The sequence below is a fragment of the Macrobrachium rosenbergii genome, chromosome 32 (genome assembly GCF_040412425.1).
Source record: "Macrobrachium rosenbergii isolate ZJJX-2024 chromosome 32, ASM4041242v1, whole genome shotgun sequence".
Lineage (NCBI taxonomy): Eukaryota > Metazoa > Arthropoda > Malacostraca > Decapoda > Palaemonidae > Macrobrachium > Macrobrachium rosenbergii.
The window spans coordinates 5,175,862-5,203,519 of NC_089772.1; the positions used below are offsets into that span (position 1 = coordinate 5,175,862).

The 27,658-nt window shown below is 39.1% G+C and overlaps 1 protein-coding gene across 1 annotated transcript in view; it reads right to left on the minus strand.

Moving 5' to 3' along the window:
• Positions 1-27,658, minus strand: part of Atg17 (autophagy-related 17) — a 148,897-nt gene that overhangs the window by 98,128 nt on the left and 23,111 nt on the right. The window contains 5 exon segments of the mRNA XM_067132745.1: positions 5,768-5,932; positions 11,627-11,818; positions 14,893-14,967; positions 15,321-15,443; positions 22,369-22,642. Of these exon segments, the coding sequence (XP_066988846.1) occupies positions 5,768-5,932; positions 11,627-11,818; positions 14,893-14,967; positions 15,321-15,443; positions 22,369-22,642 (829 nt within the window).

Consider the following 27,658-nt stretch of genomic DNA (forward strand, 5'->3'; position numbering starts at 1 on the left):
CTAGGTTGACCCAAGCTGCCCTCCATTTGTCCATTGTGTGGACCAGTCCATGCACAGCGCAACAGCCTCCCAGAAGAAGTGGGAGATTGGGCTACGCGGGGTGGAAAGAGAGGGGTAATTTTACCTATATGAAAGTGTAGGTTCGTATGTTAGGAAAAATGACAAATTTTTTCATCAATCTGTATTTTTCATAACATACAAACCTAAGGTCTTTGCGTATGGAATAATCTCAGCTGCAAGCTAGAAAACCGATTAAAAATAGAACAAGGTTGACAGCAAGACTCCTTAGCCAATGGGAGGAGAGAAGGGGAGGAGCTTTGCTTCCTTCCCTTCGTGGATGCCCAGTTATCTTCCACCCCAGGAAACAAAATGAGGGGTGGCTAGAGGTGGGCCATTTATTTGTGCAAAGACCTCAGGTTTGTATTTTATGAAAAATACAAACTGATTAAAAAAATTGTCATGTGTTCATACATGGTACAAACCTGAGGTCTTCATGTATTGAAGACTTACTTCTTGATGGGAGGATGAAAGTAAGTTTCTAAACCGACTGGTGGTTCGGTTCACCTGGGCTCACTTCCTGGTCAAGCATGGGAAGGCGTCACATGCCTCTGGTCTGCTAAGCAATAGAATGCTCAATCAGCCAAACATCCAAGCTTAGATGCAATGGAAATTGAAGTTTACATCGTGTCAAGGAAGAATGTAAGAACCTCACTTGTCAGAGACAACAAAACTGAGAGTAGTTAATGACCTTGTTCTATTGTCAATCATTCTCTCCCCTTGTAACAGAGAGAAGGCAGGATTTCCTTCTACTATCTAGAATTTGTATTGTGTAGGTACAGTCACAATACAGAAAGTAAAATGGTTGCTCAATCACCTATATCTAGCCATTTATAGCACATGAAGGCTCAAGCTACTCCCCTGTCTGCCATAAGAAGAGAAGAAGAAAGAGAAAGGAAGGAGGCCAGTCATCATATTCATTCTCACTTTCACAACCAACATCTTAGGAAAGAAACAATCTGTCCTGCTAGGGGCACTGGATGAGCTACACAATTTTTTGAGCAGCCATCATCGGTCCCAAGGAAAATGTGTCCAAGGACCTATGGGCAACATCTCATAGGTAGAGGGAGGTGAAGGTCGTCTGACGAACCCACGTACCAGCCTTCAATACCCTTTGAACAAAGAGATTCTTCTTGAATGCGACATAAGGGCCAAGGCCCCCAGCACCATGGGCTTTTGCAAGCAGAGCATTGGTATCTGTATCTTGATAAGTACCATATGCTCGTCTAATTACCTTGCGAAGCCAAAGGAGATGGTGTTTGCGGACACTTCTTTCTTGTTCTGGCCAATACTAACAAAAAGTCTTCGACACTCTAGCCTGAGATGCCAAGTCCTTTTTATTTAACTATGCAGTACCTTAATAGGACATAATAGCATCTCTTCTGGATCATCACCAACAAAGTCTCTTTCGGGTGGGATCGAGAAGGACTCAAATCTGTCATCGGGAACCGAAGGATTCTGAGTCTTTGCTATGAATTCCGGGACAAATTCAAAAGCCACTGACCACCAGCCCCTTGAGTGTTTGACATTAAAAGAGAGACCATGAAGTTCTCCTACTCTTTTTGTTAAGGCTAAGGCCATCTTAAGAGTCAAGTCCCTGTCTGATGATCTCTGCAGGGGTTCATATGGAGCACGAGTAAGGCTACCAAGGACAAGAGTCAGATCCCACTCAGGGGGGCCTAAGTTCTCTGGGAGGCCAAGACTTCAAAAATTCTCAGAAGCATCGAGATCTCCCAGGAGGAGGAGAGGTCAACGCTTTTCAGGCATAGAACCAACCCTGGAGCAGCCCTGTAGGCCTTAATGGCTGAAACAGAAAGTAGCTTCTCTCTACAGAAGAGCACGAGGAAGTCAGCTATTTGCTGAACAGAGGTTCTGACCAGAGAGAAACCCCACTGATGACACCAATCACAGTAGATGGCCCACTTTCCCTGGTACACAGCTATGGAGGACTTCCGCTGGCTGCCAGTACTGTACAAGTAATTTCCATCTTGACCTGAGTCTTTCTGATGAAGAGGTTCAGATAAGACAAGTCTATGGCTGGTCTCCAAGTTCCTGAAGCCTTTTCCACCAGAGAGACCCGGCTGTGAAAACCTGGGGAACGTCCCGTCCACGACTTCCATAGTACTTTTCTCCTTCATTGCCTTCACTTCTTCTTGGAGAGCTAAGTCCTTCACTGAGCCCAGAACACAGGTTCTTTGATGGAATGGACAGTCAGAGAGAGGAGGGGGCAAACTCGGAGGGTAGTAGATATCCCACCCATAAAACATCTACAGTACTACCCAGGTCTCCACTCCATGGTGCTGCCATGTTGCCCAACCAAGGGCAGCAAGTCGGGAGGGGTGCCTTCTCTAGCGTTTACATCCTCTAGCCCTCCCTCTGCATCCTCTCCTGGCTTTGGTTGGACAGGGTTGAAAGGTATGCTGCAAAGTTCCTTTCTTTATGGAGGCAGGAGAAGGTTGAGGGGTCCTAAGAGCACCTGACATAGTTTGAGATCTCTTGTTAGCTGGGTATGTGGTAAGCTGAGATGAAGACCAAGCTACAGGGACATGGGAAGGTCACGAAGACTTACTGACATCCTGGTGGACCAGACAGTCATTATTATCTGCTCTCCATCAGTCTACTGCAGCCTCTACTTTGGTCCTTAGGGAAGAGCAATGAAGAACCTAAACCGGCCCATTCCTCAGTGCCAAGGTAGAATCAGGACCAGAAAATCTAGTAATCTTAGAGAAGGCAGCATCTCTCCTCTTCAACACCAAATTAGCCCGTATGCTTGCTGTTAGGTGAGCTAAATGGTCTTACCCCCAGACAGCAGCAACCTAAGAAAGGTGGGATGCTCTTTGCTACTGCTAGAGAAGGAGGCAGAAGAAATTTTGCCCACTGTAGTGGACCATAGGCCAAGCCAAGTGACCGCCTGGAACATTGCCGTGGCAGACGATTCCAAAGTAGCAGCCTCTTGGGAAGTAAAGGAGGGCCCTTCTGTCCAACCTGCTTCATTAAAAGTGAATTTACTGAAGGAACATAAAACTGTTTATGATGTGGTAGGGGTGGAGGAAGCAACTTAAAGACCTGCTGGACCGAAGTGAGTTGTCCTGTCCAGAGACAAGAGAATTCACCTGGTCCAGAATAGAGAATGCAAGATCAGACCACGGCAACCCCAATGATGCCTTAGACTCTCTCTGTAGTCCTGCAAGGGCTTCGAGACCTGATGGGGAAACTGAGAGGGAGCCCACAGTCTCTTCCACAGAACCGTTATGCTCACGAATGAGTTTACAATAACAACTTCTGCATACAAGAGACCTGGGACCCAATCAGGCTGATATGGAGACCAAAGATTCGACAGGAGAGGAAGTCCATGGCTGATATCATGACCTTGAAGAACTTGTTACGAGCCAAAAAAGGTCATGGCCATGCGAACGCAGCCGGGGGGCTATCCCTCTTACAAGGAGAGTGGTCTCGACCACGTAAACATGGTTGCAGGGCTGTCCCTCTGATGTGAAGTCTCATTCTCATGTAAACATGGTTGCAGGCTGTCCCTCCGATGTGAAGTCTCATTCTTGTCATGAGGCGAACGATCACGGCCGTGCAAACGTGACCATGGGTTATCCCTCCTAAGAGGAGAACAGTCTCAACAGTACAAACACTGTCGCGGGCTGTTCCAAAAATGTGAAGTCTCGTTCTGAGTTGAACGGTCATGGCCATGCGAAAGCAACTGTGGGCTATCTCTTATACGAGAGGAATGGTCCTGTTTGGGCTGCTTAACAACTACTGTGACATCTTTCCTTACGGCCATGGTCTTAGCCTTCATCTCTAGAAGAGGATGAGTGGAAGAAGACGTAGTGACTGCATCCTGACTTAAAACATTCTGCTCCTAGGCGACGCTCATCAGCAGCTACCTAGAAGACATATGGTCGTGTGCCCTGCCATAATCTGCACTCTCTGCAGGTGAACTCCTGGGAACATACCTGACCCCTGCATGAAAAACACACGGAATGATGATCAACAGCCACAGTCGGCATGAATTTTCCACAAGGCTTGTCTTTGCCCTGGCATTGCCGTACCTTGGTCTTCCCATTCTCTTCCATGGTCACAGGAAGGATGGACACTCGGAAACTCAAGGGAACATAGCACTAGGCCTTGAACACATAAATCCTAAAACGGTAGTTTTGCCCCCAAACCCTCGGGAAAACTCTCCCAGTACACCAAAAATACTTTAACCACATAAAGAAAACCTGGGATAGGTTTCCTTTCTCTAGCACTCAAGTGTCTGGGGAAAACAAAGGCACGACACACCAGCTATTTCTCCGAGAAGAACAAAAGTAAATCTCCCAGAACGACACTAACAACTGTAGTACATCTCTAATATGTTTTTGTTACGTTACTGAATTTGTTTCACCAGACGAAATGATGGAAAACTAAGCACTGTTTTCATGTTCAAGAACAACCCAGCGCGACTGAACAACTACGCCTTGATCTCATGTTCAAGCACTCATGTGGGAGAGGGAGACCCTTTGTAACAAGAAACACTACTAAATTGAGGAAATCAATTCTTCACATGGTAAAAAAAATCTCCTATGCTAGGAGGAAAGGATATGAAACTCCCAAACCGCACAAAATAAGGGACAACTACACATCAGCAACAAGTCTACAGCACATCCATATGCAAGCACGGCTGGAAACACAACGAACAAATGGAGAGGCACAAGGAATGCTCCATATATGAAAGCGAAGGGTAGTATGCATGTCGGAACAAATGTCAAATACTGAAAGGTGATATGGAGTTTAGTTTTAGGTTAGATACTTAGGTTTTATATGTTTATGTCACAGGTTACCATATAATGCAGACTATCTACTGTACATTTATACAGTGGCCTGCTGGTCCCCTATTATATGTTAAGAGGTCGACTTAAAAGGCAGACATAAGCAAGCATAACCTAAAATTTTCCGAGGTTTACAGGCAAGAACTGTCCTCTCTTCCTGAGGAATTTGGATATCTGCAGTCATGTTTATATCCTTTATTATCATTAATATTTGCAATGAGTGATCTCCACTTTCTGCCTGAGCCACCCTCTGACTCATCATCATCTGTCCTCCTCCGTGATTTTCAGCACATTCCTGTTGGTATCTGTTCTGTAACTTCCAAATCGCCTACTGTTACTGGCTACTCCATTCCCCTTTCCACAATAATCATCTATCTCAGCTTCATAGTTTCTGTCAATCTTCCAGACTTAGGACACTACATCTCTTCGCAATGTCTTCATTTATGGATCCTTGCTATGACCATGAGACTACACCTTACAAGCTACTGAAATGTATTCTGTTTCCAATGTTATTTTAGCAGATATCAGCAACATAAGCATGTGAAAACAATGAAGTTTTTCAAATATGAACAACATAACTTACAAATATCTGAGTGAACTGGTTAAACATTGCTTTGTTTTTAGAGACCAGTAATAGTTTCCTAACATTTACTTTTGAGTAGCCGTCTGTTCACAAGAACTGCTCCTAGCTTTCACTAAACATACCAGAACTGAAGATAAGTAAACTGATGATAAAAACCACTCACAGCTGTTAAAGCTGTACAGAAGCTTCAGCTGTCTAATCTGTTTGAAAAATAAGGAAAACGATCACAACAATCTAAAGTCAGTATTGCCAGAAACACTAACAATGTTAATTGCATTTCCTCTCAACAAAGTATAAATAATTAACTTACCAGACTAAGGGTAGCTAATTCTTCTTGCCGTGAAGAATCCTCCTCCTGCCATTTTTCTTTCAAAGCTACCATTTCCAGTTCGTGCTCTAGTGTTAGCTGCTTCACTGCCTCAACTTTCTCTTCCATAAGCATTCTCTTCACTTCTTCAAATTCAGCTGTTGTTTGCTGTTGGACAAGAGTAACTGTTGTAGTGTTTTTGTTCTATGGAATTATGATTAAACTATAAATCTTATAGCTATGTGAATTTCAAAATGATACTCTTAATAAAACCTATTCCCATAAAAATAATGTTATATTTAATTTTCAGATGGTGTTCATATATCCTTTATAGGTACTGTAGTTTATCAAACAAATATAAAACTGTCCAAAGTCAAACTGCTGGAGTAAAACATAAAGACACTTGCTCTGCAACACTGCAGATCATGAAAACATTAAGCAAAAGTTTCATATCTGTCCAAAATCATACTACTGGATAATAAATAAGAAAGCCATTTGTCACAACATTGCAGATTATGAAAACAACAGGCTGCAGTTTCAATGTACAGAATATATTACAACAGATAGACTGGTTCTCTTTGTTTTTCTCTCAGAAGCTATGAGTGACTGAGCAAATGCACATATGAAGTATTGGTTTGAGGTAACAACCCAGCTCATTCTGTTGCATAAATCAGGTTTGATACAGTGAGAACAATGGGACAAGAGGGCAGGCCAATATGTACATGACTGATGGGCTTGTATGAAAAATATGTTTGTAACATCTAAGTTTGATCAAAACAAACCCAAAACATTGGAACTGAATCGCAATTCAGGCAGACTGCAGGACATGTAGTGGAAGTTTCCAATTATTTCTAACTCTAAGACAGAGTGGGTCAGGAACCCAGTTTCCAGATAATTCTTATGGCATACTGTAGGAAGTCAAATTATCAATTTGTATGGCAAATGTTTGTGCTTTTTTCTAATTACAGTATATGGACAGAGATACATTTGGGACAAAAATGCCCATAAGCCCTGAAAACTCAGTCTCTGGAGAGATGAATGAAGAAGAGAAATGGTCAAAAGAAGGATGCGAAAGAAAAGTACAGGTTGTCCATCAGTAATCTGGCAATCAGTAGTCCGGAACAATCAGTAATCTGGCACAAATTTCGACTAGGGTAATTTCTAATGTTTCCGCACTAATTTTCAAATTTCCCAGGTCGCTGCGCTAACTCACTCGCCGGCCGCTTCGATTTGGTAGCGCAGTGTGCTGCATCAACAAAATGGAGGTGTTTGTAAACACAGGCATGCTTTTGCTTTTGTATATATATGTATGAATGTAATCAGTACCATCTGTACATATATGGTAGCCTAGCCTACACTACACAGTATACTCTATACATAAACGGTATAGTAATTATTAGTGCCAGCTAATTCTGCAGGTTCAATGCAGACTGACTTATGATAATTCAGTATAAAGAGAAACTGAATAACAAACAAGGCTTAGCCTATGCTATGGTATATCGTATAGGATACATATATGGTAGCCTAGCCAACATTATACTGAACTCTATTCACATATTAAGAGTATTATACAAACAACATAGCGAATGTGCATCTTTTTCATGGATCTTTTAAAAACTGCGTATATTCTCATATTGCTTTTGTATTATAAATTGCGATCAATGTTTTGTTTTGGGAATCGATCACACAGTGTTTATTTCGCCACACTTAACTCAGTTCAAGAGTGCTTTTCTTGCTTCTAGTTAGCGTAAATGAATACAGATACTTTATTTGGGACAAGGATATTTTTTGTTATACGATGTGTTTTTAAGTCGAAATATAACTTAAATACGTCTCATTGTGAAATTAATTTAGCTATTTTTTTCGTTAATATATGACGTTCGCGGGGATCGCAGCTGGCCATTTTGGGGGCATGTTTGTTTCGTGTAAAAAAAAAAATCAAGATTCCGTTCGCTATTTTCTCTTGATTTCATCAAAATACGAGCTTTACGTATTTTTCTTTTATCGGCGTGAAAACAGCAGTAATCTGTATTCATTCATGCCCAGTAGTTTTGAGTAAAATACATTCTCTCCATTTTATTTAGGGTCGAGTTTCATCCATGTTGCCAATGCACGATAATTTATAGTCATTGGCAGCTTGAACATTGTTTTCTCAGCTTCAGCTACAACTTGCAGCTTAAAGTTACTGTAGCAGTATATTTCCTTGCCGATCTTTTCTCCAAAGCGAATAAGGGTATAGTGAAAAAATATATCAGTCCTATTGTACAGTACTTAATGTCATTTGTAACATAACTACAGTAATTGTTTAACTGTACAATGGTTGAAATACAAGCAAAAAAGTCGTTATCCGATACGATTATTAGTAAAACAACAGTTTCCCGTTCGGTTGTTTATGGCTGTACGCATTTACGCAAGATTGTAACGTTACTAACAATACTTTTATCATTCTCTTTTACTTTTTTAACAAGCAGATGGAATAAAGAGATGGAGGAAAAGAAGTTGGTCTCTCTTGCTGCCTGACTGTACGCTGCTGCCTGCGTGAAATCTAAAAATATTTCCTAAATATTTTCATATTGGTATTAATTGCTAACCCCACCGTAAACTCGAAATATCATAAATCGAATTATCGTAACTAGAGCACTACCTGTGTTTGATAACTGTCTTTTCTTTATTAACCAACTTGTACTGATTTATGGGATATTTTAATTCTAAGATGAGGTGCTTAGCTACTGGGTTTCATGTATTCTAGCCTAATAAATGGCTAATCCAATAAAATGGCTAATCTGGCACCCTCCAGGTCCCAATGATGCCAGATTAGTGATGGACAACCTGTATAATATATCTGCTACTAGTAAAACTTTACCCACTGCAACTACTGGCTCCAACAAATATAAACCCATTCCACTGTACATAGCATCTCAACAATAAAAGGTAGCAACTCACTAACATGCCTACAGGATGAACAGAAAATAATAGAATAGAATATAAAATCCAGGCCAAAAGCCAAGTGCTGGGACCTATGAGGTCATTCAGTGCTGAAACGAAAATTGCAAGTAAAAAGACTTTAAAGGTATAACAGGAGGAAAACCTCGCAGTTGCACTATGAAACAATTGTTAGGAGAGGGGTGGAAAATAAAATGGAAGAAAGAGAATATGAAAGGAGAGCCAGTGGCCAAAGGAATGCTGCAAAGAATCTTTAATGTCTACAGTGTGATGTGCACTGATGGCACCACCCCAACCTCTTCAGGGTTAGAGGATGAAAAGCACAATAGAAAGGTTGTCTTCTTAATTAAAATGCGCAGTAAGGGGACCCATGTGAGGCTGAAAGGAACTAAAGAGTAGGGGCCCCATTTTGATGGTTGAATTGACCTACAAGGAGGACTTGTCTTTGATGTGATGGATAAGCCTCCAAGACTGGTGTGGAGGATGTAATATATATGCCTAGAGGCTCCAAAACAATGGCCTTTGACTGCAGACAGAGATAACTTCTTCTGGAGGCACAGGTGAATGATGAAGTCTGCAGTCTGTGAAATATGGAGGCACTGAAAGGACTGATACAGTACATCTCTAATTACACCAACACTAAATCTACCCCATTTGGCCTGGCAGAGCTTGAATGTGGAAAATCAACAGGAGTAGGCTCATGGCTTTAGCAACAACTGAAAAACTTAAGCCTCCATGGCCTCACTTGAAAATCTTCTGGTATAAAGGTACAGGATACTTAGGTCTGCATATAACCCGTGGCAGCACAGCTGCTACAGGAGTTTCTTCCATAGGAAGTCAGCAGGGGTTTCAGATGGGCCATCAGAAGTTGAAGATCTGAGTGCTAGAGCCAAACATGAGCAATGAGCAATGAGCATCATCCTGGAGTGACTTGAGGATTTGTCAGATCATGCTGAACAGGGGAATGGTAAAGGTATGTAACATGTGGTACTGACCCTCCAGGCCACTGGATCAAGCAGACTCAGCACTACAACAGGAGCTTGTGATTCAGGATTGGTGCAAAGAGATCCACTAGAGTCCTACCCCATAACTACCAGAGCCCTACAGACTTCAGGATCCAGCAACCACTTTGACAGGAGAACCTGCTCCTGTCTGATGAGGCTGCCATGATAATCTGCTAATCTGCCTTCCCAGCACAAACCCTGGGACAATCTCAACTCTAGTACCTCTGCCCAAACAAAAACCTCTACTGCAAGACAGCACAGCAGTTTGGATCTTGTCCCTTCCTGGTTCTAGAAGTAAGTTACTGCATTATTTGCTATAATAACAATCTTGAATTTTTAAAACTCAGTGAACAACTGTAGAACTATAAAGATTGTCATCACTTCCATGAAGCTGATGGGTCACTTCAATTTAAGTCTTCCTCCAACCATATTTCTGTACTTCTAAAAGCGTGAGCCCCAACAGTGTATTGTGTTATACATGAAGAGAAGAAGTTATGCAGCTCAAGGAACCAGGGGAATGCTATCCTGAAATAAGCTGGGTCCGTTGCAGAAACAACTGCAAGGGAATCTGCTTCTCCAACATGGAAAGATGACTCGACAAACAGCCACAGCTTGGCCGGAGGGCTGTGCTGCTTCTCAAACTCTCAAATTAATGAAAGCAACCTCATGGCCATGCCCTCTCAGTGATGATCCAAGACCAATGGCATTATCACTACGGTATTGGGATTAATACTGAAAGATATAAAATACCCAAATTTTGTTTGCTGCTGCTCTCTCTCTCTCTCTCTCTCTCTCTCTCTCTCTCTCTCTCTCTCTCTCTCTCTCTCTCTCTCTCTCTCTCTCTCTCTCTCTCTCTGTGTGTGTGTGTGTGTGTGTGTGCAATCATTTCTTGTTTTGAATTACATTATTTTCTTTTGTTTAAATAAATATGTTTGACTTTAATTATGTGTACATGTAGGTTGTTACTTCATACTTCTCTCTTCTTTCTCATTGTTTTCTTTTCTCTATTAACAATTAATCAATTACTTAGCAGCTCAGAAAAATTAGCTTGAGATAAAATAAATATCACAAGAAATTCAACCTTCCTTGTGGGGGTTCCTGAATGAGACTCTTAAAGGGATTTCACACCGAGACTGGTTGAAGAAAAGTGAGGTCATGGGCATGGTACGGATTTGGGAAGTGCTCTTAATGAGATTACAGCATTCTGTGCATAACAAACAAGAGGTGAACTACCTGTACTGACAACTTGTGACAGACTCCTACATAAAAAAAAAAAAGAATTACCAAATTAAGGAAATCATCACGCCTTACCGACTTACCCACCAGCAAGAGTAAGGAAAGGGTCAAATTCAATAATGAAGCAATAAATAAACCAGAATATTTACATAAAGCTGGGAGGACAACTGCCTGTAGGTAAAACTTATTAATCCCTCACTATAAAGGAAAAATGAATGAAATTAGTGAAAATTAAAGACAGGAATAAAAGGCTGAAGAGAAAATCAATAAAAATGAAATTGCAAAATACAAAAAGCTAGGTATGACCTCTAACTAAAGAGCGCAACTCTGAGACATGATAGAATGAACTGGTTAGTTACTTCCAACCAATGGTCCACCAATTTGCAATAAAAGTCACAATTTTTTTCTTTAACTTCTTTCATTTCTAAGACATCACAGTAAGTGTGTCTAAAAGTTGGTAGTAGATATCCTTTACGTACAATATCAAGCAATGGCGTTAAATAGCTAAAAACCAAACAAAATATGTTTTGAAAACACCCTTTTGATAAGTGATTTTTCAATGTATTTCATCACATTATACCTAGTTTATCTCATCAAAATCATAAAATTACATTTAACAATATCTCCACATAAATACACACTCCAGACTTGGAATGTTTTGTATTATGTTAAATCTAACCTGAAGATTTTCTTGATGACGATGAAGTTGTTCTTGATACATCTCTATTTCCCGCTGTGCATCCAGGAGCTTGTGAGTCTGAAGATCTAAAGTCCCTCTAAGTTGCTCCTGAAGTTTGTCCTGGTCAGCTTTAGCTTGCATCACTGCCTCAGTGATAGCTGCACTCTGCTCAGCTGATGTCTGCACCTGGATCTTGGGATAATTAAAAAAATTATTATGAAAAACTTCTTATTCCACATTCTGTATTGTTATTAGTAGTTTAAAAAGACCACTGAATCACATTTCTTTCCTGTCAGAGAGACCCACCAAAATAGTTTTTCTAAAATGAGAGGAGAAAATTTCAAGAAGCTTCAGGGGTCTAGCTACTTTAGGGTGAAAAAAATCCTAATTTAAAAACAGTTAGAATTCCTCCTAAAACATTTAAAAATCCATCACAGCACACAGCAAACATAGTAGATAAGGTTGTGGGCTGTTAGGGGCCCCTGAGTGTAAGGTGCAGCCGGCCTGCTACATAGTGAAAACCATCCCTATTTACTCAACCAAAATGCTCATTTTACCCTGTAAAAATAAGTGATCACTGTAGAGAATCAGCTTTTTTAGCAACTCTGGATGTTATGATGACTGCAGGAACACACTAGTAAATGTGACTTCAGTTGCTCTTAGAAAAAGAGAGAGAGAGAGAGTGTATCACTCCACAAATCGTTCCATACCCAGCACCATCGAGGCCCTTTAAACTTTAGAGGCCAATATCTCAAAAGTTATTTTTCCACCATCAAATATTTATAAAAATACAAAATGTAGTCTGTTTTATTGAAACTTACACATTCTGTTGATATTGCTTAGGCAACTGAATGGTTTCATTCAGATATTTCCAAATGTAAAAAGAAAATGAATGCAAATGTGCTGTAACTGAATATTTTGTGACGTCATTCGTCATTTAGATAATTAAGGAAAACTTTTTATGACAAAGCATTTAGACACTTTTGAACTTTTCACAAAAAAAATTCATTTACAATGACCAAATACTGAGGCTGCTATAATGAAAATAGTAAATATAGCATTACGACATCATGACTATCTGATTTCATAACTCAGGACATTTAAATTTGTAAAAAAAAAAAAAAATAGTTTGTAGTATTTATATATGAAGTTTCAACCCTTAATTTGTAATGTTTTTTTGTGTGATTATTTATACCCCAAAGTAGCTAGACACCCCTTAAGTTGAGCAGGTATGAAGGTAAGAAGGCACCACAGAAAATGGATAAAAATAAAAGGCAGACAACCATCACAGTTGGGGACCAAAGGGACACCAAGGAGTTTCCCAAGAGGGTCACATTCACTAGGAAGTGTTTTCCTGTGATCACTGGACTTCAGTAATCCACCAAAATGACTACTTCACGTATCCAAATGGCAAAGAGTCTTACTATATTAGGCACAGTAGGCTCAAATGATCCATACAACCAATTCTTATCAAACTGAAAGCATACCCCAAATTAGAATGATCATCTTTCTAATGACAAAGTAAAAGCTTGGGTCACAACATCTTCCTTATGAATTCTGGAAAATAAAAATCTTTCTAGATGTATATTTTTTGTAAAGAATACATTAACAAAAATTATTCAACCAATAAAAATTTTCTAAGAATCATAACAAAACTGTTCTGCCTCAAAATTTCCCACAAACATAAGAGTCATTCAAACCATGAACAAAGAGGAAGAAATATACACATCTAATTTTAAAACAACTTCCACCGTCCAAAATTCTAAATATGAACTGATAGCCAATGTCTTTGAATCTCATTACTATTCTAATGATAAGTAATTCCATGATAGAAAGAAAAGGAAATGGAATCCACACACTTCAATGACCAATGAAAAAAATTTTTTTAAATGTGCAGTTTTCTGTGGTTTTAAAACTACTCTTACACAAATACGGTAAAATTTAACAGCTAAATTCCCCAGGACAAAATGGCTCTTGACAATACTTTCTTGAGCAAGAAAGGAGCACATAGTACATTTCAAACATCATAAAGGTAAAAATGATAAATTAATTGCTCCACTGAGCACCACTACTTATGGTTTGCACACAGTTAGGTCATCTCTGCAGGACTGAACAATTGCTAAAATCCATTTTTCAAGCCAATGAGCCTCACAGAGAAGCCTTTGGCATACAAGCATTAGTCAGATCTATTGAGACCAGTAGCTGCCATGGGGAATCCAATCCCCTTTAGGTTGAAACACCTCCTTTCTCAGCAAGATATACCATGGCAGCTAATGAGTTGGTCCGCTACAACTTTCTTTATGAGGATATGCCTTAACTCTACAGGGGCTGTGGAGCTACCCCCTAGCAAAAGAGGTTTATATGTTATATACACCTTGCACAATGGTGACCTGGAGATAATTGAAGCACATTGTAGCCTCATGTTCAAGAGAAATCTATGACAGCATTGTAACACAAACAGCTGTGCATGGACATCAGAGCTGAACTTCCACCAAACACCCAAAAACTATGGTCTCTGATAAGGTGGCAAAGCCATGAACCCCGACATATAATAAAATAACCAATGATCACAAAACTCACAACACTGCAAGGGTGCAATGGGCAAAACAAGCAGCATACACTGCAGAAAGATGAGAAGTGGACAGACCAAGGAGAAATCACTGACAGCAAGCTGGGTTCAGACATTGCAAGGTTCCAGGCCATGTGTAAATGTGGGGTAATCGGTGTCTCAGACACACCCAGAAAAGGGACAATACTGGCATGATAGAATCAAATCCTATTACAACTCCCAGCTTATAACTACCATGCTCCACTGTTACCATGGAACAATTTTTACCTGGCAGCTACCGATTCATGGGAATATCTGTAAATATACCAAGCTTAAACAAAGGTCGAAATACTAAAGCTTCATCGGTAATTTTTCACAAAAAATTCTACACAAAGAAATTATTACTGTAACACCTAAACAAAAAATAAAAAAAATAACTACAATGTGCTAAATATGAAACTAGGCTCACTTGATAACTAGATATGCAGATAATTCTTTCAATACATGAGATCAGTAGCTTGATAATAAACAGGCAAATAATTACATATATTAGGATCTCTTTGAAACTTCATGTTTCTACATTCTTGCGTCTTTCACTGTCACTTTAATTTTATAAATCAACTTGGCAAATTTTCAGCCACTAAAATGCTCCTTTAAAGGAAAAAATTCATACCATCACAAATAACTTCTATAAGGTATCAAAATGTACTGAACTTACTTGCAACAGAACATCCAAGAGCCTTGATGATAATTCTGATATATAAGTTAGATATGACGCTCCATCTTCTCTCACCTGTTGAGGAAAGCAAATTATACAAAAATTCAGAAAGTGAAACTCCATATCTAGCAGATGCAAAGAGCAAATATATGTAAAAATACCTGGAGTTCTCTTGGCCTCTGTCCAGACAGCAATTACCTAATGCTGAATATCAATTTAACAACAATTTCTACCTACTCCATGAAGACATTGCAAATAAGCACACAAACACTTGGGCTATTATTACAGTATATATTATCCTAATTATGTAGGATAAACAAAACTGAATGGTTGTAATGACTTTTCAATTTTTATTGCATATTTAAATATCTTTAATTAACTCAGTAAATGTCACTGGTATGCACAATCTCAAACCACTATAGACTTACCTTGCCTCTAAGTGATGCAAGCTCCATCTTAAGACTAAGGATGTCCTTACAGTCTAACGATGCCAAGGCACTCAGTCGTTGCTGCAACCTATCTACTTCATCTTTTGCACGGCTCAGGTCACTCTGAGGGAGACAAATGGGTCAGAGAATTACCATTAGCCTAGGAATTATTCTCAGCAAGTGAATGGAATCTGTATGCACTGTAACAATATTTTTCTAACAAAAAACCAAGCTGTGGTATCAGAGATGAATTAGCTACAATATCACCTATATCAGTGAAATTCTTATGTTGAAAACATATTAAGGTTTAAAGTAAGCAGTAATTCTTTATCATTAACTTGGAGTCATACTTTTCTTATTAAATAAACCACTCATGCTTTCTTTATAAAAAAAAAAAAAACACTTTCAGACATTACTGGCATAGAAGTCAGTAGTAGCTGACACATTACATCTCAACAAAACACATCTTACAGATTACGCAGAATCGTATTGATTCTCGCATGATATTATGGCCAAAGCTTACATTTACTTTACAGTTAGCTGTTTTGAGTCAGAAGCATGCTGAATATTCCCTACCCGTTGGCAAAGATGAGCCACATACTCATTTTTAATGTGCTGCATATTTCTTTATTATATTCTCTATGGGCAATGTGAGTGCAGAATAGTCACCAATCATATTCAACTGGTAGGTATTATCACTTACTATCACCTATTAAATATCTACCTCCATTATTCTGCTGTTTCACCTATCATTCTGACCGATTTCTATCCAGATAGGTATGAATTTTAGATGTTTTAGGTATCATCTAAGAGAGCTTTGCTAATTCAACTACCGACAAGAAAAGAGATGCTGCATTACTTATAAACACCTCAGGATCTGTGTGACGCAACAGCATTGCTTCTTGTATTTTGGGTTTTGAGCACATTACACTAACTGATGAATTAACGTTGAAGAACAGGCTACAAGGGTTTGCTGTCATCTTGCACCACACTGTATTATCTAAAATATTTTTTGAAAGTTTATTAATTTATTCATACAAAAAAACCATAATAGTCAGACCTCATTGTCCACTGAACCACTTGCACATGGATGGCCATGGGAAAACATCCATAATTTTTTACTACTCTTTATCATATAGGACCAATAATGGTTACTGTAAGAAGTATTAGGATTGATATGGATATAAGCAGTTGAATAATGTGCTTTTAGTACTACATACATTATCATACAGTGTTCATTTACATTAGTTTAACCATTTTTTTCATTTATACTCTTCAAGGATTGTTCTTTAACATGTATTACATTAATGGTTATCATAGGAGGCACTGAGGTTTGGATAGGCATAAACAGGTCATTTATATGATAGGCACATATAAAGTAATCTGTTACAAAATGTATTTGTGATTATCCACAGTGTCAGAGATTCTGTAGAGTCAGCATCTGAATCTGTGAAGAACACAAGAAGCAGAATACAGTAGACTGTGCTACTACCTGTTGAGTCAAGGCCTCAATAACCAAATGTGGGTGACACTCTTTCGGGCAACATCTAGTAATCTTGTCAAATCATTTCAGTAATGAGTCAAGGAGAATGACAGTTGAGGAAATGTTATGGGCTTATAGAGACCACTGTCATACCTTCTTCTGCCATTTGCTCCTTCCATGTGCAGTCATATTTGCAGTAGCATTGGCAATGGAAGGTTAAAAAAACAATATACTTCTTTCTCTGACAAAAAGCCTCAACTGTTCAGACTACCTTCCAGTATTCTGTCCATAAGTGGCCTCGTTTTGTTCAATCATCAGGTCCTACATAATTTTGTCCTCCTCTCTGGTAGTGTCCACAAGGACTCCAATTTTTAGTTTCTTATAAAATCTGACCTTTTTTTATCAGAGAGTCTGCTTCCTCATTCAGGGGTTACAGGTACCTCTCTAATCCCCAGAGATGGGAAGCAAATTCTCCTAATCCTCTGAAAAGATTTAGGCTTCCCATCTTCTTTTAAAGAGGAATCATCCTTTGATGAAGGAAAAGTGCTGGCTACAGGGCTTCAGCTCTATTTATGAGTAAATAGCTCATCAAAGGCCTCTTACTCCTTCCAGGAGTCCTAGCATCTACCTGGTTCTCAGAAAACCTCAACAGAGTAAGAGTGATATGGAGGATTGGGTTGGGTTATATTCCTGACTTGCTGGACCTGAATGGTTATCAATGTCTTTACTGCAGCCTGTTACAGAGTCTTTGTGAATACATTATGTGGAATCCAAAATCTTCCTGTCAAAGAGAAGCACCCTGAGTTTCCAAGACTTTTCTTTTCTGTGGATCCTTCTGCAGGAGAGATTAGAATCATGATTACTGGCAAGACTCTGAAAGAGTCACTGAAACAGCATTACTCACAAAAGCTGGGGTGGCTCTGGTCAATAAAGCTGGAAGATTCTGGTCAATCAAGTTGGAATGGCTCTGGGCAATAATGCTGGAATGGCTCTGGTCAATCAAACTGGAATGGCTTTGGTCAATAAAATAAATCAGCGGTTGCAGCTGCAGTCATCACAGCAGCTCTGGTCACAAAGGCTGGAGTGACTCTGGTCATGGTTCCAGCTGCTAGAGTGACCCTGACTGCTGGAGCAACCTTAATGGTATCTCCAGTATAAAGAGCAGCTAAGATCACAAAAGTTATAGGGGTTCAGGTTACAGGTATGGTTGCCAGAGCAACCCATGATAGCAGTTCTGGCCACTGAAGAGACTCTGTTCATTAAGACTGTTTTTGGTCATGGCTCTGGTCACCAATAATGCTGGAACAGTTTGGTTATAGTTCCAGTCATCATAGGAATTCCAGTCAAGGAAGCAGATGTATTTATGCCCAATCCAGAGGCTCCAATCATAATTATTATCATCAGGTCAACAAAGTGGCCTTGAGCAAAAAAGGTGGGGCTCTTCTCACCGCATCAATCCCTTGAAAAATGGAAAACAAGTGATGCAAGACACTCCTTCAAAATGTAAGCTAGTTGCAAGTATGTCTGTACTAAATGGATCTCTGCACTGTCATCGCATACTGACAACTAATAAAGTTGAGATGGTAGTTTGCAGAACTTTGGTATAGGTAACTTACTAAACTTTATCATTTTGGTTTCAGATTTTTCATCATAAATGAGAAATCATGTATATTTTTTAAATACAAGGTAGATCTCTTTAATCCAGTCACTTTAGGACCTGGCCACTGCCAGACCACAGATACTGACCTTTATGGATATAGATCAGGCAAGGGTCCACGCAAATACAAAAAATCTGTGGTGGATACTTTTGTCTGTCGCACACTTATGCATTGTTCCATCAGCACAGACACTAGTATACAAAGGTTTCTCATACAAAACTGTTGAGCAACAAACCAGGAATACTACACAAAAGTGGCACACCTATGAAGATGGTGAAACTGGAATAATAAGTTTATTTCTGGCACCATATGCATCAATAATACCTAGAAGAGGAAAAGGCCATATGAAAGGTGAGACAGTCAAGGTAATATTTTACTATAAAAATATGAGAACTAATCATGGTAAACAACCTAGCAACCTTAGACAGATCTAACAAAAAAGTAGCCTTATGCCAAGGAGATAGATGATAAGGAACATAGTAAACTGGTAGACATTAAACAGCCAGGTAAGAAGATATGACCCATTACACCAGCCACATAAGTGGAGAATACACCATCAAAAATGGTCCGAACATCTGCGAGCTTTACAGCAAAAAACCAAAATACTGCATTAGCAATGGACCAATGGGACCAATGAGTGTCATTATTATAAGAGTATTAAAAACTGAAAGCAGAATACCTTAACATGTCCTCTGGAAACTTATTACACCTTACCTGCCAACAAGAAGAAACTGTACAATAAAAAGAATAAAGAAGACTCTCTACAAGGTGACTGCTGTTGAAACGGCAGCAGTTTTTAATAACACTGCCCTAAAAGAGGGACACCTTTTATATAAGATTTTCAGAAAATTCAATGTAAGTTACATAAATGATTGTGTTTTTATTATGTAAAGTCTAGGTTTAACCCTAGCCTGCAGGTGTATACAGCAATCCTTTGATTATCCACAATAACAGAGCCAAGGCCCTGCCAGATAATGTCAAAATCCTGATAAGGCCAAATAAAATTCTGTGGGTGCAAAATGGCACCACTGTACCCGTACCCCCCCAACTTGTCAATACTGGATAACTGTAAACAATAAATATATTTATCAACAACAACCACCACACCTTAAACTGAAAACTTGATGGGAAAGGCAATTAGCTTGCTTATTTTCCCACATTTGTAAAAAAAAATCTACTGTATATATACAATTAACAAAGCAAACTACTTTTTTCTCTCTAGTACTCAACACACAATAAGGTAGGTATATAGGGTATATGGGCACCCAATAGCCTGCCTGTGTTTACCCACAGCCCACCATTAATGTATTTTTATACAGTGACTTGCTTATCAGTTGTTATTTTTATACATTCTCCTTTTTTATTCATTGCTGTTTCCTTATGGTGAATTATGCCAAGTATTGTATCACTCATAGTGCACCATAGACTAGGCTCTTTAAGTACTGTATGTTATTTTTACAAACATTATTTAAAAAATTTTTAATGAATCTTCTGTTTTATGATCATCACCGAGTTCTCACTTCACCTTATCACGGAAACTGCATGTATGTGCATATGTCTGTGTAAAACTTGTCAAGTTTACATCTTTTGTATGTAGTGTTTTTCAATGATGAAGTGTCCAAAGCAAATTCATTTTAAGAACACTCCTAAAATGTAATTAATCATCTCCTGTTTTATTGCAATTGATGAGTTTTCATTTCACCACATATCATGGGAGTTTTACTTGTAGGTGTGTGTGTGTGTGTGTGTGTGTGTTTACATCAACATGTTGAATTTCATCGATGATGATGTTACCGTTTAGCTCTCCTTTTTTATCCTATTTTCAGCTGACTCTAATATGATTATCACACATATAAATGAACACAAAAGGATATCTTATCAGTTCCTCTCACAAAGTTGTTTTGTAACTTGCCCAAAGTTTACATTCATGTTTCATAAGTTTCATCAGCAAAAATACTGTTTTAAGTTTTTCATTTTCATGTTTTTTCACATTTTATTAATGGATATTAACTTGTAATAATCAAAAGAGAGAGAGAGAGAGAGAGAGAGAGAGAGAGAGAGAGAGAGAGAGAGAGAGAGAGAGAGAGAGAGAGAGAGAGAGAGAGAGAGAGAGAGAGAGAGCGCTAGCTCTAAGGAACTCTGCTACACATAAACATGCAAACACAACTTCCCTTTCTCTCCAATCATTTCTCATTTTTTTATTTCTTGGTGTTTTGTCATAATTTTCACTGGATATTTTCAGCGGACTCTTTGATGACTATCACACCATATTAGTTTATCATTGGAAAATAATTTACCATTTCTGGTCTTTTGTCTGATGAAACGTTTATGCAATGTTTGTGTATCACATATGCAGTGCACTTGATACACAAATATTGCCATAAGCAATGGCAGCATTGCTCATGTTTCCACATTCACTTAAGTTTTATATTTAATTTACTCTATGAATGGTTTAGTTTCATCTTTTTTTGTAAGTTTTTTCCTCTTTTTTTTTTACAAACTATTCATAAAAAAATCTTCAATCTGCATGAGAAAAAGAATCATAAATGTTCTTCCAAAAAATTATTTCATTACAAGTTAGCATCCTTTAATAAAATGTGAAAAAAACACAAAACAAAGTTAATATCATTTAATGAAAATAAAATAAAATTGATATATCATAAATTAAAAACAAAATAAAAGCCCAAAAGAAGTCAATGTCTGCCTACTCCTCTCCATCCATCCCACACGGCCTTCCCACCTCTTCCCTGCCAGGGATACTCCTTCCCAGGCCACCCACCCACACGTAAACCTTTCTCTGCGTGCTTATTACTACAAGCAGTGCTTGTAACTAACAGCTCTCTCTCCCTGCTTAAGGTTGCCAACCAATCTCCCCATCCAGCCTAGACAACCCTCCCCCCTGCTGAAAACTCTTTCCCCATCCTCCCCCAAAACCCTCTCCCAGCCTGTCTATGAGAGTAATCAGTGTTACCAACACTTCTTTAGGCTCGTGCAGCATTGCCAACCAACAGTGTTTGGTTTTTCAATTTCTGAGATTTATATACACATATAAATCTTCGGTACCTGAGAGCCAGTTGCACATGGATAATGTGAATGTGGATAACTGAGGATTGGATTAGACTGCTGTACATACTAGTGTGCACCACACACTGAGGTGAACTGCAAACACACTCTCTCTCTCTCTCTCTCTCTCTCTCTCTCTCTCTCTCTCTCTCTCTCTCTCTCTCTCTCTCTCTCTCTCTCTCAAGTCCAGCATTTTGACTGACAGTTTTCTTATGCAGTGCACTATTGTACTTAGCATTACGGTGTTATGTACAATACTATACTGCATTAAATACATGTCAACAAAAATGTACAAGTGAGAAAGAGAGTATTTTAGTAATAGTATATGAAAATGGTATAAGTGGTGCAATGATGACAATAAAACGATAACTAAAGATGGTTAACAAACCTTCTACCAGCAGAGTACTGTATACTGTACTTGAAATATCAGCAAACGCTGGCTCCTTACATGTCAAACAATCTGCCTACCAAATACGTTGTAGGAATGGAACTTGGTCACTGGGGAGTGTCATTACCATTAATTCTACCAAACAAGAGTTTTTTGGCCTGCTCAATAAACATCTTCCAAGAAATGGCAACACTTTAATTAAATTAGAGTTTAAATCACTTATGAACACACTGTCTACCATCAACAATACCAATCCCACCACTCCAATGATTACCTCTTAATTGAAAAATTCCTGTTAACTTTCTGTTTAGCCTTAGCTTATTACTTTCAGACATAATTCCACTTAAATGCAAGTAATTACCTCAATAAATGAGTAATGCTACTGCTTATACAGGCTGTTCAACAATTATTACAATAAAAATTTCCCTAAGTTCTTATGATAACCAAAGGTCTTACCTGTAGCACAGAAATGGCACTGTTCTTGTCCTCAAGCTGTTTCTGCAACTCGGCAGTAATGACATGATGAGTTTTAACCAAAGGGGGCAGGTGGCGGGAACTGGATGCAGTGGTACCACTCGTGGCATTGCTCTCTGTATAGCTGGAGGGCATCGACTCATCAATGTAGAATTCAGCGGTGACAAACTCCTGGGATGTCACCAATGACTCTGGGCTCTGCAGGGGGTCTTGGGGGGACATTGCAGCTACACCTCCCACGACTACACTCCCTTGCCTATTAGGAAGAATGCCCATGCCCTCCAATCTAATTCAGAATGACTCGTCATTTGAAAAGACTCAAACACAAGATTCAGACAGCTTAGCCTAATGAGCAAGTCCCAGTTTCTCATTTACTCAGAATAATGTACAGCAATGAGATGCTCAACCATCTTAGATCTCAATCTTACATAAATTTATTCAAATTAGAATGTTGAAATAACAGGATACAACAACATTGACCCTACAACTTTTCTTCACTTTCACTCACTAACTATCTTCCAAAGACATGATTACTTAATTCTCTTGTAGCTGGTGTGTGTGATTGTATCCCTGTCAAATCAAATTTCCAACTTTAACATTTATCATCTAAACTTGCATGGAATTTGCTGTCATTAACATATACCACAAAATCCACATCCACACTGGTTGTTAAACACCATCTTTGCAAGGTTATTAGGAAGCATTCATCATGTTAGATGCAGATCTCAAGAACAGCATTCAGCAGGGCAAAAGCATTTAAGTGTCACGACTCTTAGCACAATCTGTTTATTCAGGAGTTAAATTTACATGTACACTTTGCTTGCTGACCTACACATGAATTCCTTCAATGTTCAAGCCATTAACACCAAACACAACAACATGAACCTCTGTTATTCAAGTACTGTGTTGCAAAATACAGCCAAGCTGATACAGGACTGTTAAAAAGATTTATCAAAGTCTTCAAGTGCCCTACAGTAAGAAAGCTACTTGCACAAGTCCCTGACACAGTAGGCATGACATTCTTCATTAATCAGCATAAATGAACCCGGCAAGACCCGCCATGATGCATAACAAGGAACAGAGCAATGTAAATGTCCCTGAATGCCAAAGAAAGCAAAGGTAACATGACACAGTTTTCCCCATCAATGATTCACAGCCATCAGTCAGATATATAGCTTAAATTCTTCACCCTGTTAAACAGTAGTTCTAATTTAAGTATGTACATCCCATTAGCTCAAATATCTATACCATAAGTAAACAAAACACTAGAGTGCAAAAGAGGGAGGGGGTTCACTGAATGAGAGTCCAGGTCAAACACATGAAATTGGGAAGGGTAAATCACTGATTAACCAGCAATACACCACAATTTAAAGAAAAATAAACCTAATTCAAACATCAGGCACAATGCAGATTACTTATCAATGAAACTTAACTTTAAAACAAATGAAACAAAAGCCATTTAAAATAAAACTTAAAAGGGCACTTTTTATCAGGAAAAGAACATTTTCAGATTTACAGTAATCAATGTAGTTTTAATACATAAAAATTTAGATTTTCAGGGGAAATTACATTTTCATTCTGCAATTTACACTAACAAATTTGACAGTCTAGCCAGCAACCATACTCTTTTATTATGCTCCACACTTCTTCTTACTATTTTACTCTTACTGTATATTTAAACATTAATCCTCACTGAACAATAAAACAAATCCTAAGGACATCTGTTTCCACTGAATGCAAGCTTTGCTTTTGGTTAAAACAAAACAGAACAGAATGTATTTAAAACCAAACCTTTTCTTAGGCATCCATTTCTATTCGAGTATAACATATTTCTTGATAAATATTGTAAGCTAACAGGTCCCTGTATATAAATTGTAATTGTAAAAGTATACGTCAAAACCAGTCACCTTGAACCTGGGTAAACATCTATATGCAGAACTATTTTCTACCTATTTTCATTTTCATTGCAACATCCAACATTGTCACTTTATTAGTCCTGTACCTTTTAACCAATGGACCTTATTATCCTTTGTAGAACTTAATAAAATAAATCCAATTAAAGTGAAAATTATTTAAAATCAAATGAATCATTAATACTACCCATGCAACTTCTCATGAAACGCAAAGAAGCGAGTAAAACTACACCAGCATCCTTTTACATACATATTCATTAATGCAACAAAAGAAAAATACTTTACATTTTTCATTTGCAAAAAATGAACAAAATATTCTATAATAATATAAACACCCTACACAGAATGGATACTTCATAAAATGTAAAGCTGTTGCGAGCTATAAAGAAACACAGTTACCTACTGACTCCAGATCAAAATGACCATGGCACTTTCATGTTAACGCAAAGATTTTTGCTGTGTGGTATGAATCCCGTTACTAGACAAAAAAAAACTAGCAACCAAAAAACCAATTAGAAAACGCTAAAATCAAACTTGCACCTCTGAGGGCCTTAGATTTTGTCAATAGCTTGCACAACATTTATCAGGAAAGCAATGCCTGATTCACTACATCTGTAGTAGAGAGGCAAAGACAGCTACATAACAATATGGTAAAAACTGAACACATCAAGATTAAGAATGGTAGAGTTAAAAGCAGTGAAAGATACATGAAATTACATAAATTATCTCCTGACTTTAATATGTTGCACAGGTCTTTTTTTTCATAAGACACTGCTGTATTTGCACAGGAACTTTTATCACCAAAGAACACAAGATTTCCTAATAAAAATGACATTTTCTGCACAGGTATTTTTTTATCCGCACAGAATAAAGGAGTCCCCAATAAAAATAACAGTTTTTTGCATATAAGCGCCTGACAAAAATCAGACATTTTTCAAGTAATGCTTATTTTTCCTATGGTAAGCAAATTAAGCCTTTCATATAAAAGTACTCCTCAATATAAGCTGGAAATGGCTGTAAGACTTGGTAACAAGGTACTTAATTAGGGGGGGGGGGCAGGAGGAACCAAGCACTTTTTCCTATGCCATCAGGGACTAAGAGGGGTGGTTGAAGTGGGATTACAATAAAAGGCTCTGGTTTATATATTTATGAGAAATACAAATTACTTAAAAAAATTTGTAATCTGTTCCAACAATGAATATAAACTATTCCCTTTTATGCAGAAGATTAATTTCTTAGGTGGGACATAATATCTCAACTGACTGAAAGTTAAGTCTCTACCAAGAAATGGCATGTCCCCAATCATGATGGTAAACAAGGAAGTGTAGACTCCTGTAACTCCTATTTGGTCTGGCATAGGGATGCCAAAGTAAAAGGGCCCTGAGCCTGAGTGAGAACTGTCTGAATTCTTGCTTATACGAAAATCTCAGAGAACCAAGTTTGACCCACTGAGGGATGATACAAGTCAGAAGAAAGCAAAAGCTGGTCACTACGTATAATTGTGTTCGGTTTAAAGCTGTAACAATGCCCCTTTACTTGTTGTGAAGGAGAGCAGAGAGAGCTGCATCTTAAAAGCTAAAGCTCTGAGACTATGTGCTCAGTTGTGTAGCTCACCTGCGTCTGTGCCCATTCTAGCACATACGCAGCCTGAGCTGCTGCCTCACAAAGGCTCGAAGAGAAGGAAGAAGGAAGACAGGAATCAGCCACTCGTCTGTTCATCTGTTGAGTAGCCACTATAGGTCCCAAGGAGAAGGGATTCAGGGTCTTGTGGTTGGTGTCCATTAGGTAAAATGAAACAAGGATGGTCTACTGTCTCCAGATGCCTGCTCTCATTTACTTATGCTACTGAAACTTTACTCCAAAATGCAAGAAATGGTCCCATATCCCTGACTTACTGATCTCTTGCACAAACTGTATGACTGTCCACATTGCCAGACAAGTCAAGTCAATCTGACTTCAGCAAGTAGCCAGAAAGAAAGGGTGTTCCTGGACACCTTCTTCTTATGCCTGCCAATGTTAACAAAGGGGCACTGACACTATGTGTTAACAGGTCAGGTATATCTTCGGCAGTTCCTCATGGCCTGTACTGGCCATAATAGCATCTAGTCTGGCTCACCACCAACAAAGTACTTTCCCTACAATGCTAGCAACCTGCATAACTTCACCTTCTCTTGCTCAAATGAGACAGCAGCAACGGCAAAGTTAGCAAGCATATTCAAACAAAAGCCAGGGCAACTGACTCCATGGATCCCAACTCTCTGACAAGAAAGTCATACCTTTCTGTTGGGGACTCTCCACGGATATGTTGTTTGTCTATGTGCATGCTGACAAGTCCAACTGCAAGGTAGTCATCTCAGCATCTTTGGCACACAGAATCTTCTATAGCATTTCACTGATGGGGGAGGAGTTGGTCGATCTGCAAGACACCAGGGAACTCTGGTTCAAAGATACGACTGTTCACTTTGTCCATAACACCACGAGCAAAGCTGTGTCCTTGGCAATCTTGAATAGTGGTAACATCAATGAGATCAGGTTCAGATAGGGCTTTTGGGTCCCCTCTCCCACATCACTGCACTCAAAAATTAGCTCACCGATCTCCCAAAAATCTTTTCAATTCAGCCTGCTGGGGTTCTGACAAAGCAGAACCCTCTGGTCCTCTCAGATCCCTGAAAGAATGAGAAGGATCCTCTCCAACGAAAGGGGACAACAAACCAGCCTCCCCAGTGACTGCTTACAGAAACGTGGTGTCCAGTCAAATACAATAGTACTGTCAACAAGCCATGAACCACGGAGGACCTATAAATGGAACACAGTTCCGAACCGTAGTCATCCCTCCCTCAGGACCCCATCTGATCAGCTAAACCTTGACTACTGGGCACCATGGGAGAGCAGGTATGAGGGCTATCAAGCACGTGCACATTGGGGGCTTGGACAGAACCCAGAACCAAATGAAGTGCTGCGTGATCATAGACACACACATCATCACGATACCTGTGGGTATCATACAGTAGTGGCTTGTCATGCATAAACCCCATCTGCATATGTACAATTAGGAAGTCATGTACACCCAAAATGAGAGGGAGCTGCTGACTTAGCATATAAGTACAAAAGTAGGAGCTTGACAGCCTCTTGCCCAAGAAGGCAAAGAAAGACTTGAGTTATCACTCAGGAATCCCCATATCAACCATACCTTTGGTAGACATCCCACCCACAGGTGAGTGAGCTCACTTGGAGGAGGAGGAGGAGGAGGAGGAGGAGGAGGAGGAGGAGGAGGAGGAGGAGGAGGAGGAGGAGGAGGAGGAGGAGGAGGAGGAGGAGGAGGAGGAGGAGGAGGAGGAGGAGGAGGAGGAGGAGGAGGA